At 53.3% G+C, this 22585-nt stretch overlaps 1 protein-coding gene across 1 annotated transcript in view; it reads left to right on the top strand.

The window, feature by feature from the left end:
• Positions 1 to 866: 866 nt before the first annotated feature.
• NOL6 (nucleolar protein 6) overlaps positions 867 to 22585 on the top strand; it is a gene marked incomplete at both ends in the record, with an annotated part of 28475 nt that continues 6756 nt past the window's right edge. The window contains 23 exons of the mRNA XM_082013733.1: positions 867 to 1271; positions 2229 to 2345; positions 2627 to 2806; positions 3454 to 3622; positions 4367 to 4501; positions 4646 to 4809; positions 5217 to 5337; positions 5648 to 5706; positions 5868 to 5969; positions 6501 to 6616; positions 7024 to 7201; positions 7604 to 7726; positions 7891 to 8039; positions 8815 to 8890; positions 10773 to 10913; positions 11213 to 11330; positions 11547 to 11701; positions 11937 to 12100; positions 12549 to 12701; positions 13887 to 13984; positions 15170 to 15294; positions 15455 to 15544; positions 18112 to 18309. Of these exons, the coding sequence (XP_081869859.1) occupies positions 867 to 1271; positions 2229 to 2345; positions 2627 to 2806; positions 3454 to 3622; positions 4367 to 4501; positions 4646 to 4809; positions 5217 to 5337; positions 5648 to 5706; positions 5868 to 5969; positions 6501 to 6616; positions 7024 to 7201; positions 7604 to 7726; positions 7891 to 8039; positions 8815 to 8890; positions 10773 to 10913; positions 11213 to 11330; positions 11547 to 11701; positions 11937 to 12100; positions 12549 to 12701; positions 13887 to 13984; positions 15170 to 15294; positions 15455 to 15544; positions 18112 to 18309 (3336 nt within the window). The remainder of the gene's footprint in view (positions 1272 to 2228; positions 2346 to 2626; positions 2807 to 3453; positions 3623 to 4366; positions 4502 to 4645; positions 4810 to 5216; positions 5338 to 5647; positions 5707 to 5867; positions 5970 to 6500; positions 6617 to 7023; positions 7202 to 7603; positions 7727 to 7890; positions 8040 to 8814; positions 8891 to 10772; positions 10914 to 11212; positions 11331 to 11546; positions 11702 to 11936; positions 12101 to 12548; positions 12702 to 13886; positions 13985 to 15169; positions 15295 to 15454; positions 15545 to 18111; positions 18310 to 22585) is intronic.

Genomic DNA, 22585 nt, shown 5'->3' with positions numbered 1-22585 from the left:
TACTATGCATTTATTTACAGCTGGCAGCTCGCGACTTCAGCATCAGCTGCTCTGAGCCCAGCTTATGCCTTGGTTACCCACCTAACCCCAAACAGACCCCAATTTTCCCCATGTCTAGAGTACGAAGCCACACCAGACTGAAAACTGGAGTCTGATGTTTATTAAATCCCAATATACTTCATCTCCCCCTCCCCAATTATTTTAACGTCCCTTTTGAACAGAGTGTGAAAAATCCAGTGCTGCTTAAATCAGGGTCCCCAAGAGGTACTGCAGGTAGGCCCTAGCCAGTGGGGTAATGTTAGTCCTGGGCTGGGTACCCCCCGCGGAATGAGCTGGCTCATGGCACCCATGCACAGCCAGCCTGAACGTGAAACCACGCCGGGCTGCCCCGAGAACTGCGTTTTGCGGGTTAAAGGTTGTGAATCTGGGTTACAGCCTACCTGGCCCGGGGACAGCCAGCCGGGGCTGCTCTGGGCTCCGTCCCAGCCAAGGGAAGGGGATCGGGAGTGGCCCAGCCGAGGGTCTGGGGGGCCTGGGGCAGGCGGGGGTACCTCAGGGGGGCGACGCTCAGGCCGTGCCCCGTGATGGGCCCGATGGGAGAGCCACCCCCGCCCCGGGGAGAACCCCTCTTCCGACAGCCGTGCGGGGCTGGAGCTGCGCTGCCGCCAAGCACCCGCAACAGTTGCAAAACGCTCCGCCCCCAGCACGACCTGCTGCAAAACGCTCCGCCCCCAGCACGACCTGCTGCAAAGCGAGGAAACACCCACCTCCCTCTCCCCCTCAAGCGCGCTCGTCCCCGTGGGCAGCACCGTGGGCGGGGCGCAGCCGCGGCGGCCAATAGAAGCCTTGCGCTGTACGCGCAGCCAATGGGGAGCGGCGCTGCGTTGTCAGTCGTGTGCGTGGCGCTGCACGTGGTGATGGGGCCCATGCGTGCGTGTGCGGCGGCGGCCATGCCGGTGAGGCGGCCGCGGCGGCGGCTCTGGGGGTGGGGACGGGCGCCCCTAGGGCCCGTGCGGCGGGGCCCGCGGGACTCTGGGGAGAGCCGTGCTTTGTTCTCCTCGCAGGGCTCGGCGGAGGCGGCGGCGCAGGGCCGGGAGCCCCCCGCCGGCGGCGCGGCGCGGAGCGGGAAGAGGGCCACCCCGGACGGGGCCGGAGCCCTGCAGCCATCGAAGCTGAGCCGGGCCGAGCTCTACAAGCCGCCGACCAGCGAGGAGCTGAGCCGGCTGAAGGAGACGGAGGACCTCTTCCACTCCAGCCTGCTCCGTCTGCAGGTCAGCCGGGGGGCCGCCGGCCCGCGGAGCCGCCCTTGGCCGCGCTCTGCCTCTCTCGGGGTTCAGCTGCGGGGGCAGACCGGGGAGCGGCGGGACCCCAGATCCGGAGCTTTCCGGGAACCGCCTGGGGAAGAGGCCCCGGGCCGCTGGTAGGCTCTTGAGCCCTCCTGAGCCGATAAACCTGGGCCTGGGAGCAGGGCCAGAAGGCACAGGCTTTAAAGGCACCCAGCCTAATACTGGTATTTCCATCGTAATTCTTATGAACGTTCGGCGCCAGGCTTTGTGCCTCTTTTACACCATTAAAATTGAACCCTTCCAGCACATAACTGCAGTATGGTGAAAGCGCAACCATTGCATACCTCGCTGCCATGATTTATTACTTACCGGGGTGAGGAGGTAACATCACCAGGTGCACTCGGCACCTGTCTTTGACCAGCTTCTGGATGGGACAGAAGCGTTCTGGGTACAAACTGTCTGTGTTAGGGGGAGGTCAGGGTGGTGACTAGATGGCTTCTTGTGGTTGTGACATTGGTGATTTTATGAGGCGTGGCTTTGATTTCCTGAAGATCTTCTGGTTTTGGTGGCAGAATCTCTAGGGTCTACAAGGTCATTTCCTGGAGCTGGTACTTTGCCATGCATGAAATGTTTCTGAGAGCAAAGCCTTCATGAATCACACCTTTTTTTTTCTTTTGTGGCTGGGCCTCACACAGGAGTTGGTGGGATGGAGTTATTTCTGTCCGGCACTTGACAGGAATGCAAGGGCTGTGTTATCCTTCTGCCCATGGGCTGACCAGACCCTCAGCTCTGGACAGGGTTGTTGGAGAGACTTGGGTGTTGTTACCCAGCTCACCTACTGCCCTCATCACCAGGCTCATGGTTGATACTGAAGGACAAGGTAAATGGCAGGAGCAGTTCCAGCATTGCAGCTGCCTTTTGTGGTCCCGTTTCCCCCTACAGATTGAAGAGCTTCTGAAGGAGGTGACATTGAAGGAGACAAAGAAGAAGAAGATTGATGCCTTCCTCCATGAAATTAACAGTCTGCTGAGTGTCATCCCAGAGACCCCAGAAACTGAAGTATGTCCCAGAGGGATGGAGGAGATGGCAAGGCCCCTGTATGGAGCAGGCTGTGCTGTTGCTGTACAAGCAGAGATCCCTGTGGAATATCTCCCTTAGGAACTGAAAAAAATATCAGCTTGCTTTATGTTGTAGGGGAGAGGGGGACACTCCATCTTTAAGCCTTGGGTGCAGGTGCCTGCACTTGTGTGGGGAGAGGGATCCTGGTCTCTGCATGTCTGCTCTTGGTGATAGCCCTTGGTGGTACTTAAGAGTGTTTTGTGTGCCCTGTCTGTTTCCAGCTCACTGACCAGGCCTGGCTCCCCAAGGGTGTGAAGGTCCCATTCCTGCAGGTGCCATTCAGTGTGAAGGGGAGGTTCCGCTTCCTGCCCCCGGCTGAGCTGAAAGTGGTGGGCAGCTACCTGCTGGGCACCTGCATTAAGCCAGAGATCAATGTGGATGTGGCGGTGACCATGCCACGGGTGAGTCTGGCTGTGCCTGCTCCTGAGTGGCCTGGGGCTCGGCTGAGCTCCGTCCCCTCCCATGCTCTGCGGCCCCTGCCCTGTCCTCTCCATTCCTGAGTGAGGTTGCGGCATCTGGACGTGCAGTGTGGTGACTCCCCTGAGGAGCTGGGGAGTGCAGTCTCACTGCTCGCGTAATCAGAGCTTTCAGCTGCTTTGATTTTTAGTTCCTCATGAGGACCTTCCTTTTCTCTGCCTGGGTTGAAGCTCTCCCACATTGCCAGGGAGGTAGATGCTGTCCAGCTTTGTACCCCATTGCACTTCTGCCCCAGCTCCCAAGTCTGTGTTACCGGGAGGGTGATGTTTGCAGGCTGTTAACCCCTCGAGCTCCCTCCCCTTGCTGCCCAGACTTGCTGTAATGGGGTTTGAGATGAAGGCATGCCCTGTTTGGCTGCATGGCTCTGCTCTGCCTTCTGTGATCCTAGAGCCTGGGGAGTCAACAGCAAGGTAGTGCTCCTGACAAACGTGGAGCAACTTGGGGCTCTAGCCACTTGTCTGAGATAGGGCTGCCTGTGGGGCCAGGTGGAATGGTGGGTGGTGTAGTGCCTCAGACTGAACTGGGCTCTGCAGGCAGGTGAGGTGAGATTGCCGTGTCCTTTTCTTCCCAGGAAATCTTCCAGGACAAAGATAACCTGAACCAGCGCTACCACCGGAAGAGAGCTCTGTACCTTGCCCACATTGCCCAGCACTTCTCCAAGGAGAAGCTCTTTGGCAGTGTGAAGTTTGGCTACATGAATAGCAACCATCTTAAGCCCATCTTGCTCCTGAGGCCACAAGGTAGTACTTGAGCTTTTCTCTGGTGGGGAGTGTGAATTGGTACTGGCATTAGCTGGGTGGTGGTGGTGGTGGTCTCACAACAGACCCTTTGGAGAGGGGTCAATTTGGGGCTGTTGTCATAATTGGTGATAAATTTTGGAGCTTAGGTGCTCCCAGTTCTCTTCTTCCTTCACATACCCTAGTCCTCAGGGTCTCTTCCCCTCCTATGTTTGCTGATCTTCCTCTGCAGCTTCTCTGGGCTCCCTAGCCTTGGCCTTGCTGGCTGCCCTACCCTGTGTGTACTTCAGGGAGTAAAGAAGACCATACAAAAAGATGTCTGTGTCTAGCACTGTTTTCCTCCCTGCTCTCCTCATTCCTTCTCCCCACCATCCTCTTGCTGTCCCAAGACAGCTGTGAGCAGCCTGGCTCTTCTCTGAGATGATGTGGGATGCGTGGGCTGTTGGGTGCTGCTTATTTCCACAGACCCAAGGCAATAGCTTTTGGATCTGGGACAGGCAGTAGCGTGGCACGGTCAAGGCAGACAGGAGGGTGCTGGGGGAGCAAATGGGTAACCAGCTGGCCAGCGGGGATGGAGGAAGATAGTCATGAACAATGTGACTTCAGTTATTGTTTGCCTGCTGCTGAGCTTTGCTGGGAAGAAGCTTTTTCCTTTCTTCAAGCTGTGGATGCTCCCTGCTTTCTCAGGTTAGTCTCTGGGTCTCTGACATCTCTTCCTCCTGCACATCTATCCCCTGGTGCTTACAGGCAAGGATGAGAAGATGGTTACTGTCCGACTCCATGCCTGTCCTGCCCCGGGTCTCTTCAAACTCAGCCGCTTCTATCCCAGCAAGAACAATGTCCGGACAGCCTGGTTCATGGAGCAGAGCACCCCCAAAGAAGGTAGGGCCTGGGGCTGGGGGAACATGAGGCTGCTCGGTTCAGCCAAAGACTGCACCCAGTGCCGGGAGGTGGGTTTGCTGCAGCCGTTTTCCGTGAACAGGAGGTTTGTGGTTGGGTCCAATGTACTGTCATCTCCCCACACAGGAGCCCCCGAGCCCCCGACCCCGCATTACAACAACTCCATCCTCTGTGACATGGTGCTGCTCTCCCACCTGCACTTCTTGTCTAGCGCAGCCAGTGACTTCCCAGGCATGAAGGATGGTCTGGCCCTTCTCAAAGTTTGGCTGAACCAGCGGCAGCTCAGCAAGGTATGTCCTGTGCCACGGGACAGGGCAGGTTCTGCTTTTGGCCTTCTCTACTTTCCTAGTGGTGAAAAGGTGGTGGGCTCGTGACTCTGATTTGAGTTGTGTTAGATTTCAAGGAGCTCTGTCCTACCTTGTGGGTTGCAGTAAGTCTGTGTGTACTGGACAATTGTTCTTCTTTGAGTTCCCGGGAATGATGTAGTGGGTTTTCTGGTTTTGTTTTTTTTCTGGGTGGGAAAATTCATCCCATTTTCCAAAGAAGTTTGAGGTGTTGCCTTCCTGCAAGGGGATCCGTATCTCTGCTTGTGGTACAGGGCTTTGCCTCAGTGTCTTCCTGGTGGGGTTGGTGCTTGGGGGCTGCCCTGCTGCTGATAAGAGAGGCCAGAAGCAGTCTCAACCCTCTGTTTTCACAGGGCTTGGGGTGCTTCAGCGGCTTCTTGGTCTCCATGCTGGTTGCCTACCTGCTGATGAAACGCAAGATTGTCAAGATGATGAGTGGGTACCAGGTGCTGAGGAGCACTCTGCAGTTCCTGGGTGAGTTTCCAGGGAAAGGCTGGTGTTAGCAGAGTCTCTGTATGAAGCCTGAACATGATGGGGAGAAGGGGGAATTCTCTTTCTGATTCTGAGACCCTGTGGGTGAGATGGACAAAAGGGGATGAGGCAGTAGAGCAGGGCTGGATGGAGCAGCTTGCAGAGGCATGGGTGGTGGTGGAGGCCAGCATCACACTGTAGCGAGCGCTGGTTATGTTGTGAGACCACAGTGGTACTGGCACATAGCTGTACCACCCTCAACAGTTGGAGTTGTGGATGGTGGTGTGACTTCTTCCTTCCTGTCTGCCCACAGCCACCACTGACCTGAGTATAACAGGAATCAGCCTAGCGAAGGATACGGATGCCTCTGTGGTAAGCAGCCCTGTGGGGCAGGGCTTATGCTTGTGTCTGGCTGTGTTGCCAGCACTGCCCAGGCAGGGATGTGCCTGTTACAGGGATGCTGGATCGCAACGTGGTGGTGCCCTGGTGTCTGTGCTGCGCTGTGGCACTAAGGACTGTGTTTATTTTTCTAGCCTGCCCTGGACGACTTCCACCAGGCATTTGAAGTAGTCTTTGTGGATCCCTCTGGACTGGTGAACCTCTGTGCTGATATGACTGCCAGCAAATACCACCAGGTACTGGGCAGGTTGTGATGGCATCCTGAGATGCTGTCTTAAGATTGAGCTGAGGCAGGTAGAGGATGGTTAGATGTCTCGGAAGAGAACGTTGGATGTGGGGGAGTGGTTCAGTGTTGGTTTTTAAGCTTTTAACATCCATCTCCAACTCTGAAGCTTAGAAGTGAATTTTAAGACTTGGATGTAGTGCTGCCTATCTTGCCTGAATGACGGAGGAAAGTTGTTTTCCTCTTTGTGGGTAACTTTGGGCAAAGCAAAGCAGCTGTTTAGCAGAAATAACTGTTCTGGAGCAGGAAAAAAAACACCTTAGTGGCAGGGATATTAGAAGGGACTGTCTGGCCAGCAGCAACAGCTGTTGATGGCTTGGCTTCATGCTGAGGACAGAGGCTGTCTGGGGTGACGGTCTGCTGGTGACCATGAAGCTGGGTTCGCCATGGTTGACAGGAGACTGTTGATGACTGCTGCTGGAGAGATTTGCTCTCCTTGTCCCCTCCCATTCATGCTCTTGCTCTGTCTTGTCTCCTTGCTTAGGTCAAGTTTGAAGCCAAGCGCTCCATGGAAATTTTGGATGATCGGATGGTGGATGGCTTTCAGGTGCTGCTTATGACTGCGAAGCCCATGCTCAGAGCCTTTGACCATGTCTTCCAGTGAGTCTCGCTGTGCTGGTGGGCTAATACTGGGGAGCCTGTTCAGAGAGGAGTGGGTTGCTTCTGGCTTTGGACTGGGGTGGATTCAGACGTGCCCGGTGGGAGGTGGTCCTGCTAGCTCTGAGAGACACACTGGTGCCTCTTGCATTTGGCCATTCTGCTTTTACTGTCTAGATAGTCTCCCAGGAGGAGGAGAGCAGTGCTTTGGCCTATGGGAATGATGACTGTTCCAAGGACCAGCATCTCCTGTGGTGCATCCTGAGATGACAAAGTGCAGTCTTTCTTCTTGCAGCCTCCGTCCTGGGCCAGGACAATCTGCTTCCCACTTTATCCATCCTCTAGCATATCTGTCTCAGAAATTATTTGGTGGCAGAGGTGGGTGACCAGCTTCTTTCCTTCTCCTGTAGCCTGAAGCATGTCTCCAAGCTGCAGGGTGCCTGCAAGAAAATGCAGCTGCTGAATGAGCTGATGGATCGGGGTGGGAACTATGTGGCTGCGGCACTTCCCTTCGTCGTCTCTCTGCTGGCCCGTGGGCTGGCTGGGAGGGTGCTGCTCGTGGCTCACTCCTTGCCCCAGATCCCTGAGGTAATGCAGCTCAGCAATGACACTGCATCCTTTGCAGCACGTGGGGTCTTGTGTGTCTTTCATGGCACTGCTGGGCATGCGGAGGGGATCTTTGCTTGCTGGGGGGGGAGACAGGCCTGTCCCCTTTGTGGGGAGTACAGGACCTGAGGCCCTGCACTGGGGTGTGGGCTGCAGCCTGGCAGGCTTGGTCTGGGCAGAATTCCCAGCCCAGCAATGGGGCAGGGTCCAGGCAACTGGTTTTCTCATTGGGGAGACCTATTAAATGAGGCTTTCCCTGTCTGTCTTTATCCAGGCACCCAAGAGCATGTAGCAGGAGGTTCATCTAGCAGCCCAATATCCCGGCAGCTGCTGCTCCAGCAATCTCATTTCTCCTTCTGCTTCATGTTCCCCATTTTCTCACAGTGGCCAATTGATGCTGAGCCCCCGAAACACAAGGATGTCGGGCCCCTGACATTTGGGCTCCTGTTTGTCCCTGAGTTTGCTGCCAGCTTGCTGGAGAAGGGACCGCAGGCCGATTGCCCTGAGGTGAGGGGAGCCCTGCATGTGCTGAGTGGGGTGGAGCAGAGCTGGTGTCACACTGTGGTTGCGAATGGCTGTGGGGCTGGTTGGCTGTCATGGGAATGGTGTGGCTGGCCCCAGTGGTGACCTGTGTCCCTGGCCTGGTTTGCCAATGTTCCCTTCTGCCTTAGGCTCTGGACTTCCGGACCTTCTGGGGGCAGAAGTCGGAGCTGCGGCGGTTCCAGGATGGCAGCATCTGCGAGGCGGTGGTGTGGGAGGCTGACACCATCTGCCAGAAACGCCTCATTCCTGAGCAGATCGTCAGGCACCTGCTGAAGCTGTAAGTTGTGCTTAGCAGCAGCTGAAGCTGAGGGACCTGAGGCTGTATGGGGTCACTGCTGCTCTCCTGGCTTGTGCCATATCCCTGGTAACCCCATTGTCAGCTTTGTGTTTTGGGTGAACTTGTGGGTTATTCCAGCTTTGTGAAATCTGGAAGTCATTTCAGTTGTGGTCCTGATGCTGTGACCTGCTTCCCAAGAGAATGTGGGGAGGGCAAGTACTAGGTGCTGTAGCTTCTGCTGATGGCAGTGCTAAGGTCAAGGTGGAAGCGTGGTCCTACCCTTACATGCAAATGGGATGTTGGGACACTCATTGTTGGCAGAGCTGGAAGAGAAGCCCTCTGGACCTTGCAGGATGTTTCATGAAGTCCTCTGAGACCCTGTAGTGGTTCACAAGGTTAGGTTACCCTACAGCATTGGAAAGCCTCTCTGTGTAGCAGTTTAGACCTTCTGCCAAAAATGAGACCCTCTTGCACAGAACAAAGGGATTGCCTTGGCCTCTTTATCCTGACTCGATCAGGGGTCTTGTAAGGAAACGCAGCACGTTGGCAGCTTCAAGCTTTGAACCCTGTGAAGCTGAACAAATTGTTGAGCTACTTTTGGTGGATAACTTGGGCATGGGAGGAACACACAGATTGGTCTCCTCCCCAAGACTGTCCTGTATGGAGATATTCCTTGGTCTCGGACGGACCCTTGCCTGTGGGTGCAGCATGCAGCATCAGGATGGATGGGTTGATGTGTCAGAGCGCTGATGCTCTGTTGTCTTCTTCCACATAGCCACATGGACATTCCCGAATCCTCCATCTGCTACACAGGAGCCCTGCTGGAGTCTGTGATCAGGACTGGGAAAGAGGTACGGCTGCTCCCTCAGTGAAGCTGTGGTCTCTCAGAGAAGGGATGAATGGGAAGGGCTAAGGGAAGGTCATTTTAGCTTTGTGGCCCCGAGACAGCTAGATGGTTCCCAAGAGAAGGAAGTGAGGGTAAGGAGGATGCCTGCCTGCGGGTGCTTGGGTAGGCACAGTGGTGTTCTCCTTGGATCTGCTGAGCCTTTCGTGTCAGCCAAGGCATAGCTGCTGAAGTCCTCTTGCTCTGGTAGCCCCCACATCCCATTTTGTCCTGCAAGCATCCCACTGGCCTCCTCTTTCTGCTTGTGTCCACTATGTCCACATTGTTTGAAGGTGTATCACTGTCCCACTGTGCTCCTCTGGCTGCACCTTTCAGGTCCTCTGTCCTTCAGGACATAGGCCAGATACTCATGTGCCTTCATCCATACCATAGGCCCGTCTGGGAAACCTAGAAGGATCTTTCTTGTCATGCTGCAAAGTGCTAGATCACGCCTACCAAGCCCTCACTAGTGTGAGAAGCTGAATGTACATCTGAAACAAAGAAAAAGGTGCATCTGGGAGTCTGGGAAATATCCCCCTCCTTACTTCTGCTCTCCAGCTTGTGAAACTAAAGCCTGGAGATGAGCCGTGAGCACTTTGGCACCACTTTACTGGTCATTGGTAAAGCCATCTTTTTACCTGGTTGTTGGATGGAGGAGGAAATTGTTTCCTTTCCCCCTTTTAAGAGCAAAGGGGACCAAATCTGACTGGAAGTCTCCTGTGCCAGGACCAGTTACAGTCTGGGAAGAGCTGCATGTCAGATTTGGGATGAGACGTTAGTTTGTACAGCCTGCTGTGTGGGAAGGCAGCAAAATCTGTGTGTGCTGTGTCCCTGCAAGTTATCCTGGGGTGAGCAGGGTGAATAAACCCCACGCTTAGAGGGGATGCATTTTCCCAGAGCCAGAGGGGCATTTAGGAGTCTGATTGTTGCCAGTCCTTGATGAATGAAGTACAGACTTGCTCTTGTGTGTGGGGCAGTGGGTAGGGGTGTCTCTGTCTGCTCCTCCAGCTGCTTGTTTGCAGGCAGCCTGGGGCATCCGTGGTGGCTGAGGGACATGGGGGGATAAGGGAAGATGGGTGGTGCAGCCAGCTCTAGAGACAGGCAGGACGGGGGTTTGTCATTCGTAGTGCACCCCGCAGAGGGTGCTGCTGCTCTGTTGAAAAGCCCAGGCTGGCCGGATATGTGTGACTCGACTCGGCTGCGCTTGAGCTGGGTGGTTTGGTGTTGGTGATGTCTTCTCGTTGTTCAAGGCTCTCCTGCTGTGCTCTGGGGAGGTGGAAGCAGCAAGGGCAGCAGCAATTCTCCATTCAGTGCTTCTCATCCACCCTCCCCAGGGCTCCTGTGATGCTCTGGTTGTTTTGTGTCTTTGCTTTTGCTGTGCTTCACAGCACTGCCTTGGCTAAAGATTTAGTTGGAAGAGTTTTCTGTTAACTCCTGCCTCAGTTGGCATTGTGGTAACTGGTGGGGAGGCAGTAGCTGAGCTCTCACCTTGCTGGTGTGTGATCTCTTTACCCCAAATCATTCTTATCTTCTCCTTTCCTAGGGAGAATCCTGGCGGTACAGTTCTTGGTGCTGCCTTAGTGTCTTGCACAGGAAATAATTTCACTTGCTGCTTGAAACACAGCCTATAGGATGCCTGTGGCTGTTGGGGAGCTCCAGACAGTCTTGCCCTTGGCTTCCCTCTCTCTTACCTCCCTGTTTTGCTGAGTGCTCTTGTCAGAAGCTGCTCCCTGGGGTGGCAGTCCTGGCTCCTCACAGCTTGGCTGCAGTGCTGGTCTGAGAGGCAGGTGAGGTGAATGTCCATGCAGGGGTGGGAGAGGCAAATGGAGAGTCTCCCTGTGTGTCCGCAGGCGTTGGGTACAGGTGAGGAGGCCATGGTCAGCGTTGTCTGCTCCTATGATGACCTGAGCCGCAAGCTGTGGAACCTGAAGGAGCTGCCGCTGACAGTGACGGCTGTGCAGGGTGTTCATCCAGCCCTCCGGTACACAGACGTGAGTATCCCTGTGCACAGCCCATGCATGGGCGTCTGCGGGGAGCTGCGGGGAGACTCTGGGATGAGGTGGCACAGAGAAGATTAATCACTCTTGGCTTTTGCGGCTCCCAAGAGCCCTTGGGGTGATGCAGTGCCTCTTTTTTGCTGTCTTGTCCCTGGGGCTGGCCATGTATAAGTTGGCCAAGCCTCCCACACCAGGGGACTTTTCTGGAGCAGGAGGTTTGGGGTGAGGGGGTACACGGTGCCCTGGAGTTTCTGCTCCCTGTTTTCAGTCTCCGGGTGGCTGTTTTCTCCCAGGTCTTCCCTCCCATTCCCATGAAGCCGATTTATTCCTTCCATACCCGAATCAGGACCAAGCAGTTGCTGCTTCCCTCGGAGAAGAAGCCCTGCCCCGCATACATAGCCCCTTTGAAGAGTAAGTGGGAGGAGATGTGAGCAGGTGATGATTTGGTGGGGGGAAGTGGAGGCATGTGGCTGTGCTGGCTTCATTACTGCTGCATTGGTGTGCCTTAGGCAGGAGCAGAGCCCTGGCTCCTGCTTTCGTGCTGTAACCCCTAGTCCCAGCCAACTCCATCCAACACCTCATTTCTGTGTGGGGTTCACTGGCTTCCTGCTGTCCCTTTGTCCACAGTCATCTGCCACATGGAAGGCAGTGGCCAGTGGCCACAGGACAAAGAAGCCATCAAGCGCATCAAAGCGGCTTTCCACCTCCAGCTGGCTGAGCTCCTCCAGCACCAGCACCAGCTGGTTTGCAGACCTGCAGTCACCCACACTGATGTATACAAGGTAGGAGGATGACGGGGACCTTCTCCAGACCAGACTTGTTACCGAGGAGGCAGATGGGGACTGTGGCAATGGTCCCACAGGACAAAACCAGGATTTGGATGGTGGGCCTAGGAAAGAGCATAGTGAGACTGTGCTGATGCTGGGATGCTGCTGTTGTGTCCCTGAGGTGCAGTGTAGCACACCAGCCTGCTTATGTTGCCACCAAGCCTGACTTTACCTTCTGCTCCCATCTAAGGATGGCTACGTCTTCCGTCTCCAAGTAGCCTACCACCGGGAGCCCCTGATCTTGAAGGAAATGGTCACCCCAGAAGGGATGCTGAAATACCAGGACACAGAGGAGTCTCGGCAGTTGGAGCTGGAGACATTGCATCTGCCCTATCTAACCAGCTCCCTTCATGGGTAGGTGAGGTGGGGAGTGCTTTAGGGGGCCTGGACATGGGACATTGCTGAAAGCCAGCATAGAGGTGCCCTTGGATGTTGGAGGGTGATGGTGGGGAGAGGAGCTCACCATGGGAAGTGGCCCTTCTGCCCATCACATGAGAGGCTCTGTGGGAAAATGGATGGACAAATATGGATGTGGGTGGCTCTGGTTGCCCCTGTTGCCACATCTGAGGTCACTGGCATAGGGGCACAAGTACAAAATAGCTGCATGGTTAGAGGGGAGCATGTGGCAGCATTTCCCCTTTGTTCCCCCAAAATCTCAACACTCACAGAGAGTGCCCTGTGCTTGTGATGCTGTGCACATGTTTCTGGCAGACATTTGCCCCTCTCTCCTGCTGAATGCCAAAAGGGCGTTTTCGGTCCTGGGATGTGTTGGTTGAGCAGTGGCTTGTCTCCCTCCTTGCAGGCTCCAGCAGCAGCACCCCGCCTTTGGCAGCACTTGCCGGCTGGCCAAGCGCTGGGTCAGTGCCCAGCTCCTGAGCGACAACATCTCTGAGGAGTGTGTGGACCTCCTTGTGGCATTTCTCTTCCTCCACCCAGCCCCCTTTATGCCACCCAGGTGAGAGTGAGGAGCCCGGGCTGGCATGATGGGGATTTAGTGCTTTTTTCCTTGATTGGGATGGAGGAGGGATGGGATGCTGTTAGAGCAGGAGGTGCTGGGAGGGTGCACAGCAGTGATTATGAGGCACCTGTACTGCCAAAATGCTGTTGTAAGCCCTGTTGGGAGTGGCTGGCCAGAGGAGATGGAGATACTCCATGCTGCAGGGCTGTGGCTTCCCTCACCCAGTGTGCCTCAGTGAGAGGGGAGGCAGGTAAGGATGGGATCAAGCATCTTCATGGCCTCTGGCTGTTGGTGGCACAACCGTGTGGTGTCTTGTGCCTTCTTGAGGACTGGTGGGGCCCCTCAGCCTGTGGGGTATGGCCAGGAGAAGCAGGTGCAAGGGCTGTGTTGTGGCTGCCAGCACGCTGTGGCTTCCTGGGTTCCCTGGGAGGGATGTTATGGTGGTGCTGGCAGCTGCAGCCTCCTTTCCTCCTGGACAGGACTCGTGAGGGATGGGTGAGAGGCTGGCTGCTGAAAGCTGAATTGGAGTAGCATGTTGGTAAATAATCCCTCAGGGCCGATGGCTTGCTGGCCCCTGGCAAGTGGATGGGATGCAGCCCAGACAGAGTGAAACGAAGTTAAAAGTGTTTTTGCTCCATGTGGAGCTCAAGGGTTACTCTGCCCTGTGCTTGGGATCTGGTTTCCTTCCCCAAAGTAGCAGGAGTAACAACCCGATGCCTAGAATGCTTTCCTGTCTCCTAAAATACCCTGCTAGCAGTAGCCCTGTCGTCCCAGTTGTCTGGCTTTGTGCACGTGTTTTGTCACAGGGGAGGAGGCACAGTGGGAGCTTGGCTAGTGGTGGTTGAGCTGCACTGGAGATGGGAGTAGTCCTGTCTCCACCTTCCTCTTGCTCCAGCCCCGGGAGTCTGGGTCAGGGGAGTGGTGGGAGGTGGGGCAACTGGGCGCAATATTTAACTTTTCTTGCTGGTTTGTTTTGCTTGGGGAGGGAGGAACAAGAGGGAAAGGCTTTCCATGGAGATTCAGAGAAGGGAAAGCATCTCATGCTTGTTTTGGATTTCTCTCTTCAACCACGGACATCCCTTCTTGGCTACGTGTGGGCTGGGCATCACTAAGTCACACCTGAGCCTCTTTTGCTGCCAAGGGAGCAAATGCTGGTGTTGAACTGTTTTGTCTTGCCTGCAGCTCTCCCCAGGTGGGGTTCCTACGCTTCCTCAACCTGCTGGCAACCTTTGACTGGAAAAACAACCCTCTGATCATCAATCTGAATGCTGGCCTCACAGGTGAGCAGGCAGCATGCAGGAGAGCCATGGTGTGAGAGTCTTGCGCCCTCCTTGGTCAGTGCCTGGCTCCAGGGGTCTTGGATACATGGAGGCATCATGGCTTCTGCCAGGGGCATGAGATTTTCCCCTGCCTTAGTCCTGTCCTGCCATGCTTTTGAAACCCTCTGCTCCTTCATGGCCGGCATTTTTGCTTGAGGCTTTGCCCTGGCTCTTGGAGCGCCAAACCTTCAGTTGTGCTGGGAGGGTGGTTAGGCTCTTAAACGGGAAACTTCAAAGCCATCTGCACTGTGTCTGCTTTGAGAGCACTGGTGCACCACTCAGATCACAGGGATGATCTACTAGTCCCTGGTTTGAAAACCTGCAGGGGAAAAGGGCTGCAGTCCTCCGGGTTTTGTTACTTCCTGAGCATTGAGGATTTCCTGGTAAAGGTCTCTGGTTTCCCAAGGAGAATGTTGGTGCATCCAACAACCATGTTGGTCCGTCCATGCTGCCCCCTTCCTTGTGTTTTGTCTGTTGATTGCCTTTTGGATATGTGCCATCTTTCCTCAGGAGCCAGAAGAGACCACAAGATTGTCTTGGCTTTGGGTGGTGGTGGTGTGGGGGTGATTTCTACACCCAGCAAAGTTGGTTTATAAGAAAAGGTAAAGCCGCTTGGAAGCAGTGAGTGCAGTGTGGCAGGAAGCGTCTGTTTCTGTGGGTTTCAGCACTCTCTCAATTTCTTTTTTTGAGACAGAATTGGGTTTTGGAAACTGATGTTTTTCTACCTTCCAGCTTTTTTTAATGAATTAAATGGGAAATGTTTTTAGCCAAAGAGCTGTGTGTTTTCCCACTTGAGGGGGGAAAAAATAGTAGAAAACTCTTTGGATACAAACTCTGTCATTAGCTTATAATGTGAGTTCCCAGTCCCGGTGCCTGCCATGTCTGGGCCTGCCTGAGTGTGTGTAGAGCAAAGGTCCATCTAGCCCTGCATCCTGTCTCCAAAACTTTCCACAGCTGAGTGCTGAGGGAAGCGTGAGAGCAAGCCTGTGGCGATGGAGCTCTGATTGCACGTGGACTGTGGGATTAGAGGGCGGGAGAGAATAAAGCCCGTTGTACTGCCCTTTTCTGGGCTGCGATACATGGGCAAGAAGGCTGGAGGGCTGTGGATAGGGCAGAGCATCTCACCCGTCTGCCTCTCCTCTCCAGATGCTGACTGCACAGAGATCAAGAACAAGTTTGTGGCGGCTCGCTCTCGCTTGCCTGTCATGTTCATTGCCACCCCTAAAGACCACTGGAGCTCCATGTGGACCCAAGAGCGACCTTCCGCACAGGTGAGCTGTGCCCTCTGTCCTTGCCCAATGGTGGCTGCTGGCTTGTGGCAGTTCCCTGCTCCCAGTGCTGGAGCCAGCTCCAGTGGCCCTCTGGGTGAGTGGGGTCCCTGCTACATCCAGGACTGCCGAGTTTTACCCTCTGGCTTTCATCCCTCCTCAGATCCTGCAGCGCCTTCTTGTGCTGGCCTCAGAGTCTCTCCGGGCCCTGGAGGAGCAGCTCATGGACCCACTCGGCAGCCAGGATGTGAAGGTAACCCCTTGGGGTACCAGCACAAGACTTTTCAGGCTCTGGCAAAGCATATTGGTCTTCAGTGGTGATTGCTGGGATGTGTTAGTAGGATCAGGCTGTGGCCATGCATGGTTGCCCTAGGATGGAGAGCAGCAAGGATAGGAGCTGGGACACTGGTGCCCCCCTGTGCTACCCTGCTTCTGGGGAACACAGCTCTGGATAGAAACTTGGAGTGAAATATCACCAACTGGAAAATACTTATTTTGTATTCTCTGGTTTTCTCAGGGCGCATGGGAAAACCTGGAGTGTTGCTGTGCGGAATTGGTCACATGTCCATGGCTGGAGCAAATGGTGCCTCTGGGAGGCACTGTCTTGATGTAACTTTGCAAATCTGGCTTGTGTGCTTGAGTCTAACCAAGCCCAGGGTGGTGGAGTTTTTTGTAGGATGCTAACAGGCACTTTAGGAAGATGTTATTTTGGTTTGAGCAGAGAACCAAGGCCATAGGTAGTTTAAACCTCTTCATTTTCGCTTTTAATTTAAAACATCCATTACTCAAAGGGACGGGGACATGCAGACAGTTATTTGCCCTTTGAACGGAGATACGTGTGTTTTGAAGGGGAACTTGTTGGCATACCAAGTAGTGACTTAGGCAGCTGAAGCTGAGAGGACTCAAAAAGCCTCTGTGGTTAGATATGACAGATTCACATTAGGAAAAAAACCCACGTAGTGTGTTTTGTTTTGTTTTGCTTTTCTTGCCTAGGCAATATAAAAAGGATTTACTGATGTTGCTTTCAGTTCTGCTGTGTTTTGTGCTAGAAGTATTACAAGGCTGAGTTCTACTTGAGGCAGGGGCAGTGTGTTACTGGGTTGTGAAGGGGTGAGACACTGTACATGTGAGATGTGCCCCATGTGCTGCAGTTGCAGTGCAGACCCAAGACTGAAAGCCAAGAGGTGTAGTGTGAGCTGGAGATGGTTAGGTCCCAAAACAAGCTGTTGCCTGTCCATAGTGTCCTCCCAACCCCTTGACTCAGCCTTCTCAGTCCTCCTTCCCGCTCCCCTCCCCTTGGCCATTGCAGCAGGAGCCTTTCTTATCCCCAGGGTGTCCCTCTGCTCTGTACCAGCATCCTCCCAGGCCCATGACATTCCTTAGGGGTAAACACAGGATGCTGTTTCCAGGGCTGCTAATCTGTTTGTAAACAAAGTGGTGATCAGAGGAGGGAAAAGCCCTTCCAGTGCAACTCGGAGTTGACTTCTTTTCCCTTGTATCTAAGAGGGTGCTCCAAGTTGGTTTTTATTGTCTTCATTTGAGTTGCTTGGGGACATGCTGCTCTCATGCAGATGAAGACATGGGTTTGTGAGGTCTGTTTCTTTGCTCCCGAGGGAGTTCAATAAGCTGTGGACTTGGTCAGCTGGGAAAGTGGGGTCTGTGTGGACCACAGCTGGGACTTGGTGCTTGTCACTGTTCTTCATGTGTGTTCTCCCTAGCCTGGCTATAAACCAACTCTGAGCAGCGGGTTTTCTGCCAGCACCAAGTCAGGCGGTGTCCCATGCCTCTGTTCATGTCCCTGCATCATTTATTCCACAAAAACGTACACATATAAGTTTTTTTCCATTTTAATACAGCTGTATCCACTGTGCCAGATCCTGCCTGTCCAAATATTTATGTGTCTGGGATTGCTCCCCTCCATTAACAGGGCTTGCTCTCACTCTCTGTCTGCTTTAGGGAAGATGCTGCTGCCCACTGGGGCAACTTCTGTTGGACAGATGGGACCATCCTGTTACTACACAGGTTCTCATGTCCCCTGGGTGTCATTTGGCTCCTGTTAGCTTCTTGACTCCCCTCTTCGTTATGACACTCTGTCATGTGCAGTGTGGTTACCTGTCTCAGCTCACCATCTATCCTCCTCTTGACTGCCCACCGCACTGTTGTGCGCTCAGGTGGGCTTCCTGGGGTCTCTGGTCAGGGTTGGAGAAGACCATGTTGGCCCTGTGGCAAGCTCTTCTGCAGGGACTGTCCCCAAGGCCTGGGGACAGTGGTTAGATTTCTCTGCTGAACTGGGAAACCAATAGGGTGGAGAGTGTAGTCCTTCTGACTAGATGTCTGATGTGAGTAGGGAGCATCTCCCTTCTGTAAAGATTGAGCTTGCTGTACAGTTGGGCTGTGGCAATCAAGTATGTCCTCCCTGATGCACTTTGGTCCAGAGAACATTTAGCTTGTCCATGAGGAAATGGCCATGGGGGAGCCACCTTGTGCTCATCAGACTCCGTGTTACAGCACTTGCATGGAGTATAGGGGAGTGAGTGTCACATCCTTCTGATTGAGCAGAGCCCGTGCTGGATCAGGGACATGTCTCAGCCCAGAGGGAGCAGGGGACCTGTATGGGCTGGAGCTCCCTGTGGCTCCACTACAGCTGTATTTTTCTTGTGGAGTTTTGGCAAACTTGACATTAATCTCATGAAAGTTTTGGCTTTGGTTTACTGCTTTCTAAGGGGAAGGGAATAAAATGCAAGCAAGGAGTTGGGAAATGTCTCTCATCTCTCCTGTTCACCTGTGTCCTATAGTAGCGGCGGTCTTTTCTCCCTGCAGATGATCTTCCGCCCTCCTTTGGACTTCTATGATGTCCTAATCCACCTGAATGCAAACCAGATTCCGCGGCATCTGGAGAGCGTGGACCGGCCACTAAAGTCATTTTCCCGGGGTGTGGTGAAGAACAGCACTGCAGTGAAGATCCTCTTTCCTGTGGTGGATTATGACCCTGTACAGTGCTACCTCCAGGAGCTGAGAGTAAGAATGGCCCTTTGGGGAGGCACAGGGGGCTACCTGCCTAAGGGGGAAGCTGCCTTCTGGTATTCAGGTCATTAGTTGCCTGCCACTGCAGTTGGTGGTATCTTTATGTGTTTTGCATGTGATGGTCAATCTTCTGAATTTGAAAGCATCTTGCATCTGAAATTGCTTCTTCAGCAGAAGACCTGGTAAATGCATCACATATTCCATGAAAATGGGAGTGCTGCTGATGTGAGAATGACCTCAGATACAAAGCACCTGGAGTCTTTGCTGAAGAATATGATACTTCAGTGCAAAAGTATCCTTAAGCCATTTGTCTCAAGTCCATTAGTTGACTTTTCATGGCTTCTTGCACCAACTGGGGAGCATGGTGGACAGCAGCTGGTTATATTTTCTGGGGGGATGTAGGGGAATCCGTGGCATGGTACCAGCAGGGCTCTTGTTAGGCCGATGGTTGCATGTGACATAGAGGCTGAATATTGGTCACAGGATGGTTTCTCCTGGGCTGGTTACATGCACGATGGCAGGGGATGTTGATAATGTGGGTATATGGAGATCATCAGTATACAAAGTTATCAGCCCAGTGCTTTTCCACCACGTAGCCATGCCGAAGTCCCGGCAGGCTGGGGAAATAAGCAAGATGCTGGGTGGCAGCAGGGATCCACACCAGATCTGGACAGCCAGTACTTTGCAGATGTGCAGCCTCTGCCTCTTTCACCCTTCCCAGCTTTGCATGCAGTAACTGAGTGAATGTTGGTGTGCAGAGAAGTGGGGCTGCGATGCCCTTGTTTCAAAACCTGGCTCAAGTTTCAGGTACCGTCATCCCTTACCCACAGAAGTGCTGTGAACAGTGTCAGAACTGCCATAGGAATCGTAGGCTGACTTGGGCAGTAAGGGTACTACAGAGGTCTCCGGCCCTGTTCCCCACTCAGGGCAGAGCCAGCTTTGACATTAGAGCAGGCTGTGGAGAACCCAGTCCTATTGAATGCCAGCTGTGTCCAGGGATGGAGATTTCTCGCCTCCCTGTCCCAGTGTTTGGCCACCATTGTGAAAATGTGTTTTCTAATATCTGGAGGATTTCCCTTGTTGCAGCATATGTTTGCTCCTCAGGTCCCTGTGGCAGCTGGGCTATGCTAGTGGCAGCTTGCTGGAAGACAGAGCTGGAGCTGGGGGACTCCAGCTTTAGCTGTTCTCTGTCAGCTCCTGGTTGGCCCTGCCAGCTCTCCTGGGCAGCATGGCAGGTCAGAGGGCTTTCCTCTTGCCCTTCTCCTGACTGACATACCAGGCGGGTTTTGTTTGCCTTCCCATACGCTTCTCTTGCCTGAAGATGTGGTATCAGCTTATGTCCAAGCTTGCGTTGGGGAAGGAGGTGTGTCTGCAAAATTAAAATGGGTTTTGGGTGGTGTCTCTTCTCTTTCTGGGCTGCCTCTTGCAGGCTCTGCAGGGTTTATCATTTGCTGGTGCCCCAGTTGGCTAATCCTGCATAGCCACTGAGCGTTTCTCTGCTGCCACTGCCAGTCTTTGTGGTGGTGGCAGCTGCAAGGAGGAACAGCAGAAAGGGCCAGATCTTGCCTCCAGGTCCATAGAAGGAATTGTAGAGATGCCTGAATCTAGTTCAGGGTGGAAGATGCTGGGCCCTTTAGGTTCAAGCTCCCGTTTCACCTTAACCCACGTAGTTTAGGAGGTGGCCAAAGAAAACTTGGAAGGGTTTCTTTGAAGGTTTCCTCAACCCTAGGCACAGCACCGTTACCTCCCACAACACCTGCCAGTTGCATTTCATGCTGATCTCTGCCCAGTATCACTGCTGTCACCACACTCCTTTCCAGCACCAACTTCTTGCTGCATTTGGATCATATCTGGGGCTCCCAGCCTTCAGGATGACAATGAGCTGAAGCCAGGGAAGCAATCTGCTGTGGCTTCAGTAGAGCTGCCAGTTCTAGCAAGGTATGAGCTTGGTCCTTCTGTCATACACAAAAGGTTAGGCAGGCTAGCAGGGGTCAAGGAGGTGAGAGACAAAGATGCATGCGAGACCTTTTTAAATTGAGGAAGACCTCAAAATTGTACCACAATTTTCCTGCTAGTAGTGTGGCTTTTTTAGCTGGAAATTCATGGATGAGAAGAGAGGGGAGAGAGTGTGCTCAGTGCTTTCCCACCTTTGGGAAGGAAGGTGGTTTTGACGTTGGAGGTCCCACAGGATGTGCTGCAGAGAGTATTTGGGGGAGTTTTTTGGGATCCAGGATATGCAAGAAGGAGGGGGAGAAGCACCCTGCACAAGACTTTTAGAAGGGAGCAGGAAGCACAGCAATAGGGAACCATTCACTATTTCACTGTGTCCTGGTGTCTGGATCTAAGGAGGAATAGCAGGACTGGCCCCTGTCGTCTCTTCCCTGTGTGATGAGGATTTGACCTGCCACCATGAAACCTCAAGCAAGAGGCCTAGATGTGGGTAGGAAATGGAGTGGCTTAAGCCTTAAGTCCTTCTCCATGCCATGCTGGAAAGAGGGATTAGACTTGAACAGAGCCTTTCAGCAGCTGCCATGGCACTGGAGGTGCCTGCATGCATGGGCTAGAGCCTCTGTGTCTCTGGAGGGGTCAGGGCTAAGCAACTGTCACGGAGACCTGGCAGGAGGCTGACTTCGTGCTTGAAGAGGAACTCGAGGCTGTTGGACAAAGGCGATGGGGAGGGCAGGCTCCTTTGGGGAGGCACTTAACAGGCTTGCTGCAAATCACACTGTATATCAAGGCACGTGATCAGGAAACTCATTGGAGTATGTTGCAGTTTATATAGGACTTCTGTGCTTTGTCAACTCAGTGTCAGCAAATGGCTCCATTTGCTGGTGCAAAGGTGAAAGGTGCAGAAGAGAATTCCCTGGAAAGCAACTTTCATTATCCTTTAAGTAATTATGACTTAATTGATCCAGTCAATGGTGACATCCAAGCTGAATTTTTACTGTCTGTTTTCTCTCATATGAGTAATATTAGACTTGGAATAGGGTTTGGTTGAGTTACAAATGACAGCTGGTCCTAAATCCAATATACTAACATCTCACTGAAGAAACACAGATATGAGCAAAGGTCACATTACCTTTTTGGAATCAGTGTTTTGTTTGCTTGGTGTCTCGTTCTTTGGTCCGAGGGTGCTCATGAGGGAACAGATCAGGAACAGGTCACAAGTTTCTCTGAAGAGTGAGCTATGGGGCAAAGAGCCTGAAATTTGCCTTGGCAGCCCTGGCTGGGGGGGCTTTTCCTCCTCTTGAAGGCCTGAGATAGGTATGGCTGTGTTCCCTTGTGGCCATCGTATTGGAAGTATCTTGCAGGACCAGTTCACTTCGCTCTTGTAGCTTCCAGATCAGTAGTGGGCAGACCTGATGGGGCTGATGAGTATCTCTTTCTGGGCAAGCAGATGTTTCTTCTGGAAAAAATCAGAGGTGATGCTGCACGTGTTCTACAGTAACTCAGCAGTGTCCACCTGTGGTGGAAGGCTTCAAAAGCTGACTATTCACTGCAGGGTCACCAGCAAGCAGGCGATGCATGCTGTCAGTCAAAACTACCCCATCAGAAATAATCCAGTTTCACATCTCAGTGTATCAGTGTTGTTGCTTGAAGGCAAGACCTTTGCATCGCTTTGTGCCTTGGCCTGGCTTTGGTTGGTAACCTCTCCAGCACCTCTGCATTTCTCCTTCCCTGGCTTTTGCTTCCCTGGCTTCAGCTCATTGTCATCCTGAAGGCTGGGAGCCCCGGGGATGATCCAAATGCAGCAAGAAGTTGGTGCTGGAAAGAAGTGTGGTGACAGCAGTGAATCCTTACAAGAGATTTTGGATGAGAAGGCACTTGGATGCGGAACTGGCTGGCTTTCACTCAGAATAATTTGCTATCCCTTAATCGCACAAACCACAGAATTGAGCAACAGGGTTGTAGCCGAGGCTGACAGTGCAGCTGTGGTGGGTTTATAGCAATGAAGGGAGACATCTGCTACACAGTGATTTTGTTGTTTTCTATGGGCAGAAAAGAAACATCTGCCCTTTTCTGAGATTGCCATGTGAAAAAGGGATTTAAATGCCCAGTTGTATTGCTAAGAGTTGAGAAGGACAGGGAGTAGCATCTTTCCCAGTTTCCTTTGCCCTGTAACCAGGAGACCCACTCTTCTCCTCTGTGTCTCATTTGCTCCTGAGAAGTCCGTGTTCTTCTCAAATCAAAGGAGTAAAGTAAAGTGGGAGCGTTCTGGAGCCACAGGATTGCTGTATGCCTTCCCCAAGGAGCCTAATCAGAGGAGAAA

This window comes from Phaethon aethereus (genome assembly GCF_964289735.1).
Source record: "Phaethon aethereus genome assembly, chromosome: Z".
Classification (NCBI taxonomy): Eukaryota; Metazoa; Chordata; class Aves; order Phaethontiformes; family Phaethontidae; genus Phaethon; species Phaethon aethereus.
The sequence above is the reverse complement of the archived record's forward strand: the minus strand, read 5'-3'. Positions and strand labels throughout refer to the sequence as shown.